This window comes from Heliangelus exortis, chromosome 22, assembly GCF_036169615.1.
Source record: "Heliangelus exortis chromosome 22, bHelExo1.hap1, whole genome shotgun sequence".
In the NCBI taxonomy this organism is placed as follows: domain Eukaryota; kingdom Metazoa; phylum Chordata; class Aves; order Apodiformes; family Trochilidae; genus Heliangelus; species Heliangelus exortis.
In genome coordinates, this window is record NC_092443.1 from 3,384,578 (window position 1) to 3,396,546 (window position 11,969).

The following is an 11,969-nucleotide window of genomic DNA, read 5'->3' on the forward strand; positions in this document are numbered from 1 at the left end:
GGACAGCCCCAGGCGACATCGGAGGAACCATTTTATTGGGAGAGTGAGAGCAGCGTGACAGAGTCCCGGGGGGGGGTACAAGGAGGGCTCGAAGGAGAGGGTACACAAATAAAGAGTGGGTCCCACCGGCCACCCTACCCCAGAGCCCTGGGATTCCTCAGGGAACGCCACAGCTCCCCCGGCAACCCCGCACCGGAGAACCCGGCGGTTCGGTGCCGGTCCGAGGCCGCTGCCGCAGCGCTGCTGAACGCTGTGGTGATCACCGGCAGCAGCGGTAACTCCAAAGGAGTCACAGCACCAGGAGATGTGTGCACAAAGCCACCCGTTTCGTTCAAGGAAGCGTTATAAAAATAGTGTTTAAAAGGAAGCATAAAAGGAGGAGGTTTAGAGTGGTGAAGTGTTCTCTAGAGCCTGTTCTGGAAATTCTTTCCAGACAAGGTGAAAACGAAACAAAACAAAAAAGCGTTACTTGTTCCTCTCTTGCAAGGAAAGATCACAACAATGATCTGCAGTTTCAGAAGTGCTCTAAACAGATCAAGTCACACTCGCTAAGAGAAAACTGCCCCTGCCTTCCCCAACGCCTTCATCCCGCTCACCGCCAACGCGTGAATAATTCCGGTTAGGTCACAAAATTCAAACACAAAACCCAGTGTTCCGAGTGACTGCCACCACCAACTTGATCTCTGTTGTCCCATTGCTTCCACCTGACTGGCAAAGCCACAAAGCTTCCCACAGCCAGAACTACAGCAAGGCACAAGCAGAGCAAACCCCTTTCCCCAGGGAAGGCTCCTCTCTTCCCACAGGTCCTGCTGCTTCCCAGGGATGGAGATGGGTCCAGTTCCCCTTCCCCTGCCTGGCAACATTGGGTCTGTGGGGAATGTGTTTTAAAAGCTATTTAAACACCCTCTGTTTAGGGTCCTGACCTCCTGACCTAAAGAACTGCTGCTTCTGTCGACCCCACTGCTCCTGCAGGGGATTAGGATTGAAAGAAATGAGAGGTGGAAACCTCTCAAGGGTGGAGCAGTTGTTGCTTGGCCACACTGGCAGGGAACCACTCATTAAATACTGCCTGACCTCCACAACAAAAAAAATCACCAAAAGCCTTTTGAGGCATGAAACCAAGGAAGCTCACAAGGACATTAAAAATCTGGTAACAAGGCTTTCTTTTGCCACCTCAGAACATCTGGTTTCGCTCTTAAAGAAAGGAGAAAATCTTGGAATAAAGAAATGGATGTCCCAAGTAGGAAAGGACAACTCCTTTCAACAGCCAGGCAGAAGCCCTACCACAAAGGTGGGGATACAGAAGGGCACAAAACACCTTTTCATGAAGGAATCAGCCTGCCTGGATCAAAGGTGTTACAAGTTCTCCCCAGAGAACTCAGTTTAGTAGCCACCATCTGGATTTATCCCAGAGAACTCCCCAGTAGCCAAAGCTCTGATCACATCCCATGAATCTACTGCAGGCTCCCTTTAAAAACATTCACCATCACTCCCTGAAGAGAAGTAGGATGGCACAACATAAGCCCTTCAGCAGCCAGGAAGGGAGAAGGCAGCATGATTCCTGTTCCCAGCAAGCTGCCTGAACTGCTGCTTGAGTGGCCATCTCTTTACTCTCTTCCTTGAGTGTTTGTAACACTACAGACCAGCACCTGGCTCAAGACCACTGCAGGAGTTCAACCCAAAACACTACCCTGAAAACAAGCAGAAGTTGACCTCCAAGTAAAGTTTTAATCCTGATTGGTCTGCTACCTTCTCAGGTTATTTTAATGAGACTTCTAGCTATCCAGAGCAGGAACCCTCATGAATGATCCTGTTACCAGTAAGAAAATACAGGATAAGGGAACCCTGCACTCACCAGAGGAACCCAAAAGGGACAGGCCAGGTACTTCAGGAGGTGCGAGCAGAGCTTGTACATGGAATGTGAGAGCTAAGCAGTATTTAGAGCAGTTCTGAGGCAGAAGTGCTTGGAGGAGATCCAATTCTACCCAAGAGTTCAGCCCTCTGGTTCTACATTTGTGCCTACCAGAGGTCTGACTATGGGCTTCCCTCTCTAGTGCAGAGGACCCAAGAGCTGAGCCCATGAGACCACCTGGAAGGCAGAAAGATCTATCCAGCAGTTACAGCAGACTGGATGTTTCATCACACAGCTGTCCTGGTCTATCCACTCAATGTTTCTTGGAGGAAAACTACTCTTTAAAAGGATTGCAGCAGAGGGACACTTAGCCACAAGTATTAATTACAGATTGTTTGAAGTCTTCAGTTCCTCTTGCTCCACTACAGCAGCAACACCTGGCTGCACCAGTGTCACTCAAGCACTTTCTAAAGAGGCAGAGATTGCTTGGGATTGACAATAGGAACACAGGCACATGCCTCAACCTTTTCTCTGGTCTCCCTAACCACCCTTGTGAAAATAACAATAGCATGTAAAGAACTGACCCTCAGTGAAAGATAAAGCACTAGTAAAAAAGCTGAAAGCTGACAACATCCCTCCTGCTAGGGCAATTCTAGGCCATCAGCAGCTTAAGCAGATCTTACAAAGAAGACTGACCTTTAACAAATCAATACCCATAAATACCAAAAACTGCAGTGTCAAACAGCTATGCAGAGGTGAGCCAGCAGAGCACAGAAAGAAAGGGAAAAGCAGGCTGGATTAGTGTTCACCCAAGAGCTTCTGCACCACCTAAGCACCTGGGTGCTGGCAGTTTCTCCCTCCAAGGACTGCAGCTTCTGATCAGCTTGACTCTGCTGGCAGGTCAGCAGTTCTCTCCATAGTTTGTATTAAGTGATGTCCTCCCGAGCCTGTTCTGTGGTGTCTGAAATGAAACTCTGAAAACTTTCCCCTCTCAAGAGGGACAAGTGTCCAACGTAGGACTGTGACTCCCAACAGAATCAGTACAGAGAGAAGTGGATCAGCCCCAGCAGTCCCATAACGACTGAAATGCTTGTATGACCACTGGATTACACCAGAATAGGACTCTGAATTGTACATTGGACCTGTACCATGTCTTCAAGGTTACTGTGACCAGAGCTTACTCAGGGCAAAACTGTGCAAGCCACTGAGGCAGAAAACCCCAGTGCCACACCTGTACAAGCCCATAAATAGGTCTGTCTCCATTGCACACAACTAGATGCCCATTTCTTGTATTTCAGAATCCTCACTGTAGCTGGATATGCTCCTGTTCAGAGCCAGGAAAGCAGCTGGAGGCCTCCCTGCAGCAACAAGCTCCTGCTCTAAGGCTGTGTGTAATAAGGCTTGACTTTGAACTACTCTTGACTCGTTGATTAAAACCACCATGGTCTTGCTTCCAAGGAGACCTTGTTGATAAGGCAAGTCTGGATTCAGGCAGTTTCAGTGCACAAAGCCACCAGCTGTAGTTGTGTCCTCCCATCTCAGCTTCTCAAGGTCTTTTTCTCAGGCAAAGTGGTCCAGACAGATGACAATCACCAGAAGCTGATGCAATCATCTTCTTTGCATACCCCAGGGATGGCCAAGTGCAGACACAAAGAAGAAGAATCCAGAAGCTATTTGAGTGACAGGATGTGTGACTTGATTGGCATACATTCTATTCACAGAAGGAAGATCCTTCCATACCACCAAAATCCATGGGACTCAGCTTCTCCCTTCCCCATCAGAAGTTACTCCATGTAAGCTTCTTCCAGGAAGGAGGAGTCCACCCCCTCAGGGATATGGTTTCTTTCTCCCCAAACTTAAAGTCATAAAAAAAGATACAAAGAACTGCTTTTGGCAGCACAGAGGCATTTGAGATTTGAAAAATTCTGGAGTGCAGGACCCAAGTAGATGGGGACATAATCAGTCCTTGACTTAATAAATAGAGTAGGAAGAAGTCTTCAAGGTGGCCAGTAGCCCAAACACAAAACCTGAAGTCCTGCAGAGACCACTAGGAGCTTTAATGCACCCCACTGCATGGGGGCATCTCCCGGGATCCACTGCCAGATTCTCTGACACCTTTTGTTAGGCTCATGGACTATTTGGAATCCTGAAGTTCCTTTGCCTTCTTCAAAATCAGATGAACATCAGAGATTGGATAATCCTGGGTCAAAAAAACAAAGTGATGTAAGTGACCATGGAGGGTTTCTTGTGCACACTCTCACTTAAGCAGGGCAAACCTTGCCAACAGCATTCTTGACACAGCCAGTTTCAGTTACTCCTTTAACAGATAGCAGTTTCCTGTTCTCTAACTCATCAAACCTCAATACCCTTAAAGGTTTGTTCTTGCTTTTTGAATTTGTCCTCCAAGGGTACAAGCTGGCCTGCTACAAGGGCTATCTTCATGCCAGAAAGCCTTATCAAAGCCAGTATCTTGCACAACCCAAAGCAGGAACTGGCAGAAGCAGAGATATCCTACCATGCAATGCAGCTGTTTGCAGCTCTCACAGAGCTAAACAAAAGCTTTTGGCCAATAAGCTTAACACTCCTGCTGGAAAATACTTATTTTTTTTGCAAGCCAAAAGGCACCAAAAACCTCTAGTCCATGACAATCTCTTTGTAGGAAAGAATGGGTGCACAAGCAAAAGATTCACACTTCCAGTAAGGAGCAGGCTGTAAGATCCCTGAAGATTTTTCTTCATGCACTGCTCTCACAGCACTATTTCAAGACTCTTCAATTTGCTCCCCATGCCAACTGTATTTAATCCTCACCTGTAGCAGCCTCATGTTCAGAGTGAAGTCTCCTTCCAGCAACTGATCCCGGATTAGTCTGAAAGATGGAAATTATCCCAGCTACTTTGGATTTTTTTTATGCGGGAACTTTAAAAAACAGATTGTACTACACCCCAGACCCCTGAAATCACTTTTGCTACCATTGTGACCATAACCTATTCACCAGATGCCTTAACACATGCCTACTGAGGCCTCCTGGAACCCTGGATTTAGGTAAAGGAGGGAAAAAGAAGAGCAGGAAGGCTTCCTGTGCTGTGTACTTACGTCAACATGGCACAGCAGACGAGCAGGAGGAAATCAAAACGTTTGTCATCTGCAAAGAGGGAGTCCCAGATCCGGATGACATCTGGCAGCAGGAACTCTTGGGACAAGAGCAGTGTCAGCCAACGGAAGGCAAAGAACTGGGGTTTGATGTTCTGTTCTTGCTGTCAGACATGCACCAGGCAAAGAATGAATACGTGCTCTCGGCCAACTCCCTACAAGCAAGAGATGAGCCCCGTGTTTCCATCCCCACCTCCACCCTGACACAGCTCTAAGCTGTAGCATCAGCAAACCCCCTGCCTCCTCCCAAAGACTCTCACACTCAAGCTAGACAGAGATTTTCAGTGCAGCCATGCCCCATGTCTACAGACAAGACAAAAAAAAAATGTTCTTCTCTCCACAACATGGAGCAAAGGAAGCTTTTCTCCCTAAAGGCACTATTTATGTTAGTTCCGTTAAACTTGCCAAGTCATTTTAACATTCCCATTTGAACAGCATTTTATCTGCAAAGCAGCAGCCCTCCCCCTCTAGCAGAGGCACTTGTTTTGTCAGGATTTCCTCTCCCTTCCAGAACCCTTTATCAAAAGGTTTACTGTCCACAAAAAGAAACAAAAGATGGAACAGAGTTCACAGTGATGCTCAGTAAAATATACTGTAAGCACTTCTAGCCTGAAGCTTTCTTGTTTTCTGCTGTTAAATCCTAAGGACTGTAAGTTTAATCAAGGTCAAACAAGCACAGGATCCTGCTGATATTCTTTAAGGACCAGCTGCTGCATGGCCAAGACCATTTCCTGCCAGCCAAATAGTAAGCAGTTCATTTTCTCTCCACTGAATCAGCCACCAACCAACACTGGGTCATGTCACTGTGCTGACAAACCATCTTTTGGATTATAAAGGAAATAGGTCTTGATTTTTCTTAACACACACACACACACACACACACACAAAATATATATATGTTTATATATATATATATATATATAGATAGATAGATATATATCTCAGTGTGATCTGGTGAAGGCTGAGATAAGAACACCTTCCCCTTCCAAATTCTCCTTGGACTTTCACACAAAATGGACTCTAAGACCTGAAGATGTTTTCAGCATATGATAAAATCTTCCATTGACCAAAGCACCCTGAGAACCTTGGATGAAAGGGAATGAGACAATTAGGTGGGTGGGATGGTCCAGTTTAGAAGTCTGTGGCCAAATCACTTTGAACTCACAGCTGGCAGTTTTGCTATGACTGTTGTTTGCTTTCAGAGTCAGGCAGAGGAGGAAAACCTTGCTGTATCAGCTTGCTCTAGGTTTACTCCAAGGAGAGGTTGTTACAGCTCACAGATAAGAAAGCCTCCATGCTCTGTAGGCAAAGCCCTTCCTACACTCTCTCAACTTCTGTTCAGTAACAGTTTAACAAAGCTGGCTGACATTCAAATGCACTGTTAAGCTCCACTCCTCCACTTCTAGCCAAGACTCAGAGATAATACCAAATTCCTCACCAGTTTCAAATACAGCTCCACATCTTTTTCCTTCAGGGTGGAGTAGACCTTCTCCATTTTGTAGGTAATACCACACTGAGAATCATCCAGGCTCTTAATGAAGTTGTCCCGAATTTCAGACATTAGATTGGTAAAGCAGAAAAAAGTGTCTGCTTCAGCATGTTCTAGAAAAAGAAAAAAAAATTATGGAAGGATTAGAGGAAGCCCTCACTGATAGAGGCAGAGATTCAAATCTATTCTTACTTCATAATCTGGCTGCTGTACTGGATTCAAATAGCAGATCCCACCAGATCTAAACTTGTTTGGCCTGGGACAAGACAAAACACTTTTTTTTTTAAACTAGACTCTACAGAGTCACTGCAGACCTGGACCCTGTGTGCAACACAAGGTCTTCATGACATGGGGTCACAAAACATTTATCTGTGCCTAAGAACACCATCTGCTCTCTCTGCTAACAGCTCACACCCTTGGAGCTCCCATGGAGCAGAAGCAAAAGGCAAACTACCCCCCATCCCATTCTTTTACCAGGCACATACAGTACAAGCAAACAAGAGCTTCTAAAGAGAATTTAAGTCTCAGGAAGTGTGACTTAGATCCACAAAAAACAAACAAACACACCTCATTAATCCTCACTTCCCATGTTTTCACCACGCACAACCCATTCAGTTTCTATCAACTTGCTCTGGTCCCCCCAAATTCCTCATCTTTTGCTGGATTTGCTTTTTGGCTCTGATCAGTCCACACAGAGCTGTTTGAAGAGAGCTTTCTTCCCACAGCAGAGAACATGCGGTACGACGGCCGTTCCTGAGCAGCCAAAAGAGTCTCTCACCTTTCCACTCACTGTTAGGATCTGTAGCAAAGGTGTAGTAAAGAGGCCCCACGATTTCATTCATCCCCTGAACATAGGCTATCCCGGGGTTCAGCTTGGCATAGATGAACAGGATCCTCTCCACCACTTCCCAGTGAGCTTCACAGCCGTTGGGCAGAACTTCATACTCGCTCAGAGAATTAGGTGTGGTTTTAAGAGGGGAGCTCACCTGAAGAGCAAGGCAAGACTAAGGCTGATCTGGGATAACCAAGCAGCACGGGTAATTTTGTACATATGACAAGCTTGGCTTTTATTAGACTGAGCCCCCAAAAGATTTGGGCAGTTCATACCAAACAGGCAGGTGTTGACATAAACCAAGACAAGTAACTCGGGAAGCACAAAGGCACTGAACTCCTCATGCTGGCTCTGCCCTGAAGAAAAGAGCAGTCTGCAGCAACAGTTCCCTGAATCACTGCACCACCTGACCCCACGCAGTGTGAAACCACAGCAGTTCCTCTTCTTTGTTACAAGTATGAGGAAAAGCATAGATCTGTTGTGGTAGCAACCCACCTTCCCCAACAGCGTGTGGCACTCGTGCTGTAATGCTCATGAAAGAGGAAAGGGACAACACACATTCCCAGCTCATTTCCTAACTGCAGGTTTAGGAGATACAGTTCTGGAAGATTATGTACATTTAACTTCAACAAATTAACTCCTCAGTGTTTTGCTCCCATCCTTCAGTGTTTTGTTCCCATCCAAACACAGGCACACCAAGCATAAAACTCTGACATCTTCCTGCAATGCCAACTTCCACCAGAAGTCAGGAAAAAAAAACAAAAAACCCTTAAAATTAAATACACCTTTAACTTTCTACCAACCATCAGGCACTTCAGCTGCTCCCACAAAGCTGCCTGGCCACCAGAACACACAGCACCTGCTGCAGTATTCACTTAATTCAACTCTACAACCAGAGAAACGGAGAAAAAAAAAAACAAAACAAAACAGGAAACATCTTTCCCTTTATCACCAAGGTGCCTTCCCCACAGCCAGAGCTCACATTTGTCACCCCGCTGCGGTTTCGTGCCACTGTCTGTGACTTGAGTGTGGTTTGCTCCACCCGCTTGCGCAGCGTCTCGAACTCGTTTTGGGGGTCCAGGATTAAGAGGCAGGGGTAGTCTGTGGGGCGCTGGAAGAAGGCCATGTCAGGGTACAGCCTCCTGGGAGGGAGTCAGAAGAAACTGGTCAGAAGGAGGAAGCGTGTGCCCCGTGCTGAATGGGAGGCTCAGATTAATGTTAATGTTAATATTAATAAAAGTAGGAAGGGTTAACCAAACCAGCTGGGTTCAGAAAGGTGAGGCACTGTGCTTCACACACCTGACATCTTTGTCTATCTGGAGAAGCACTTCGTTGTCCTTGAAGTAAGTATTCCATCGGCTGTCTGGGTTTGGATTGAGAGGCTAAAGAAATAAACAGCAGAAAGAGAACAGGTATGTTTCACATGTATCAAAATCCTCAGTAAATACACATTGATTTAACAATTCTCCTGCTTCTCTGTTGCCTGGTACCAGCACACTCCTAGCACCTCAGGTTTTTTCTCTCACCAGCTACACAGTGTTGTTCCTTCAGACAGTGTGCAGGAACTGGCTCAGAGCTTGTCGAATGAGTGAGCAAGCAGTGACAGAAGCCAACATTTCCAAACCCTTTTCACCTGCCCCTTCACTTTGTTCCCAAATCAGGTGTCCTACCCCCTGTCAGCAAGACTCCTGACTGCAGCTCCAACCTCTACAGCTGAGATCCATGCACAGTCAGTTAACAACTAAGCAAGAGAAGGGGAAAAAAATAAAAGCAACATTCCAAAGTGATACCCAAATGATTCTAAGATGACCATAACCTGCCAATAAGTGGGGTGTTACAAACACACTGGTCTGACAGCCTCCAGAGATCACAGCAGCACAGAGGACCTCATGCTAGCAGAGAAGTTCATGTTCAGGACCAGCCATGGAAGCAGTTGTATCATTTTACAGCATCTTCTGATCAGTTACTTCATTCCCTCCCCCAACACACAGCCCTTAACAGCACTTTCAGAGAAGGAAAAAACCCAAGGAACTCAGGAAATAATTAAAGGGGGGAAAAAGAGAAAAAAAAAAAAAAGCAGCAAACTAACTAGAAATAAATGAGTCTTTTGCCTTCCACACTGTAACCCAACTGGACCCTGCTGCCTCTCCTCTCTGTTTGGAGCAGCCTGCTCTGAGTCCACCCACAGCCCTGACTTCCCAGAAGCTGTCTCTTTGCAAGAGGCACCCCTTGTCAGCAGTTTCCTTTCCCTAGGAGACCTGCAGCTGGGCAGCAAGCCCCACAGGAGGGGAGAAGGGATTTGCATAGCTGAAAACAGCTCTTTTCCATCAGTGCTTTGCCAGTAATTCCTATTGAAGGCTATGGAGACACAAGCACCAGGCTGGTACCTAGGAACCATCCCCCCTGCTAGCAGGGCAAAGTTCTCAGTCCCAGAACAGAGCCAAGAGCAGTCCAGGGGTCCAGAGTTTATAGCCCTGGGGAATTTTCTGCAAAACAAAGGCTTAGCAGTACTTACATGATCTTCTAAGGTCACATCTTCCCTTGAAACACCCAGGTTTGCTTTGGCAATTCCAGGTTGAATAATCATTTCCTTTAGGAACTGGGAATACAGATCCCTGAAAGAAGAAAAAAGGAATTTGCAACGAAGCAGAACATCAAGTCAACAAAAGTTCCAGAAGATCTCTCAGTAACCCCTTCCTCAGCCAGGAGGCATTTGATTTTCTCTTCAGCTGAAGAGATCAATCCACCAGACCCAGGAGACAGGCTACAGAACAGTACATTCCACAGGAGAAAAATTCATTCTGTGAAGGTACTTAATTATTTAAGGAACTGTTCTCCTTCTCCACAGATATCATTAGAAACAAAGGAGCCAGTGCCCACATCCTCACCTCTGTTTCTTCAGCAAAGAGCTCCATAAGGCTTTCTCTAAAGGGAGGTAGTTCAGGAGGATCTGTCCAGAAAACATGCAGAGGAATTAGTTTTTGGAGAATGAGCTGTTACACCTGTAAGATGAACAAACCAAATGCAGCAACCAGAGCTGGCTCTGCTCTCTGAAAGCACTGGGAGCTTTCTGCAGAAAGCCTTGTACTTTGCCAAGCAGCAGTCAGGAATATTTTGGGGGCTGTTTCTCAGCACAGACCTGTTTGCAGGACTGATCAATAACAAACCTGACTGAAATGCACTCCTAGCTCAATACTGAGGGCTGCTCTGATGCAGAGAGCAGACAGTCCCTTCCCACCACCCAAAGCAATGCCTGCCCTGTGTCGGGAAGTGCTGGGAAGTGCTGTTGTGATCGTGCCAGCACTCATCTCCACAAATTACTGTTGACTTTGAGCAGCTTTTAAGCCCTGGATTTTTTTGTTTGTTTGTTTGTTTACAATCTTAAGCACCCAAACCCAGTATATCCACTCCAGCAACCCCAAGCATCGCTGGCAAGAAACAAAAGCGCCCCAAGCCAAACCCACCTTCCAGCAGAGGCAGCGCAAACCACCATCAAAGGGGATTCCTGTGGAACGGCAGGCAGAGAAATAACGATGTTAACCCCGCTCTCCTCACCACACCGCCGGGAAAGGCAGCACTTTTCCTCCCCAAGGGCCAAGAAGTTTTTGGAGGAGTTTACAGGGGTTACCCGCGGTGCATCCCCGGGGGATGGGGTGGGGGCGGAAGGCGCCTGAGGCGGGTGCTGGAAGCTGGGGACCGTGCAGGTGATGGAGAGGGCAGAGCAGAACCCAGCAGCGCTTCGGAAGAGGGGGAAGGAAGGGTTTGCCGAGAAGTTTGGGGCTGTGCTCAAAGGCCACGGGGGAAAGCGCTGCGGCACCAAGGAGCTCAGGCTTGAGAACGCAGCCACCTCGGCTCCCCCACGCCGACAGCTCCGGGGAGGGTTCCCTGCGGTAGCCGGCGTGACCCCCGAACCCCTCGGGACCCGTACCCCCCTCCCGTGCCTGGGCTTCCAGGCAGCCCCAGACCCCTCCCTCCCTCCCGCCCAGGCCCGGTCCGGTCCCGTCCCCTCCCCGGGCCGCTCACCGCTGAAGCAGAGATCGCGGAGCTTGCCCAGAGCCACCGTGGGTTCGCCCAACACCTCCTGGAAATCCGCGATCCTGCGGGGAGCGGAGCCGCGGCCGTTACACCCACGGACACCGGCACCCCCGTTACACCCACGGACACCGACACCCTCCCGCCCCAGCGAGCCCTCCCCGCCGCAGCCCGGGCCGGGTCGGGCCCCGACACCCACCTGCTCTGGTGCAGTCGCGACATGGCGGCCCCCGCGACACGGCCCCGCGCGCCGCATAAACGCTCCGGCTGGAAACCCCGAGACCCTGCCCGGGGGGGATGAGGGGGAGCGGGTAGGGGGGGTCAGGCCAGGCCGCGCCCCCGGAACCGCCCCCACTGTGGCTCCGCCTCGGGCCGCCCGAGCGCCACGGGCCGTGACGCTGTCTCTTGACGTCACCTCTTGACGTCACCTCTTGACGTCACGCCGCTGCCGCGGGAGGCGGTGAGGTCACGCTGTGTGAAGCAGGGCCGGGGCGGGCAGAGCCGCCAACATCCCCGCGCTGGTTTCCAGCTCCGCGGGCAGGGCCCGAACGTCCCGAGGTCTCCGGTGTTTCCGGTGCGGGAAGGGGGGCGGGAGGGGGTAGCGGAGGCTCTTC

General features: G+C 48.7%; 1 protein-coding gene across 1 annotated transcript; it reads right to left on the reverse strand.

The window, feature by feature from the left end:
* Nucleotides 1–18: 18 nt before the first annotated feature.
* On the reverse strand, nt 19–11,934 carry TBC1D13 (TBC1 domain family member 13). Its single transcript, XM_071765772.1, has 12 exons — nt 11,555–11,934; nt 11,347–11,420; nt 10,788–10,828; nt 10,212–10,273; nt 9,839–9,938; nt 8,623–8,705; nt 8,306–8,465; nt 7,270–7,477; nt 6,441–6,604; nt 4,946–5,106; nt 4,661–4,718; nt 19–4,052 (listed from the first exon to the last, which is right to left on the reverse strand). The coding sequence occupies exons 1-12, from the start codon at nt 11,575–11,577 to the stop codon at nt 3,987–3,989; spliced, it is 1,200 nt and encodes a 399-aa protein (XP_071621873.1). The 5' UTR covers nt 11,578–11,934; the 3' UTR covers nt 19–3,986.
* Nucleotides 11,935–11,969: the final 35 nt, after the last annotated feature.

What these genes read in the sequence shown, in the direction of transcription:
- TBC1D13 (XM_071765772.1), bottom strand. Translation starts at nt 11,577, where the DNA reads ATGTCGCGACTGCACCAGAGCAG. An exon ending in TCGCGACTGCACCAGAGCAG is followed by an intron (nt 11,421 to 11,554) that starts GTGGGTGTCGGG and finishes CGCTCCCCGCAG; the next exon opens with GATCGCGGATTTCCAGGAGG. An exon ending in CAGATAGACAAAGATGTCAG is followed by an intron (nt 8,466 to 8,622) that starts GTGTGTGAAGCA and finishes ACTCCCTCCCAG; the next exon opens with GAGGCTGTACCCTGACATGG.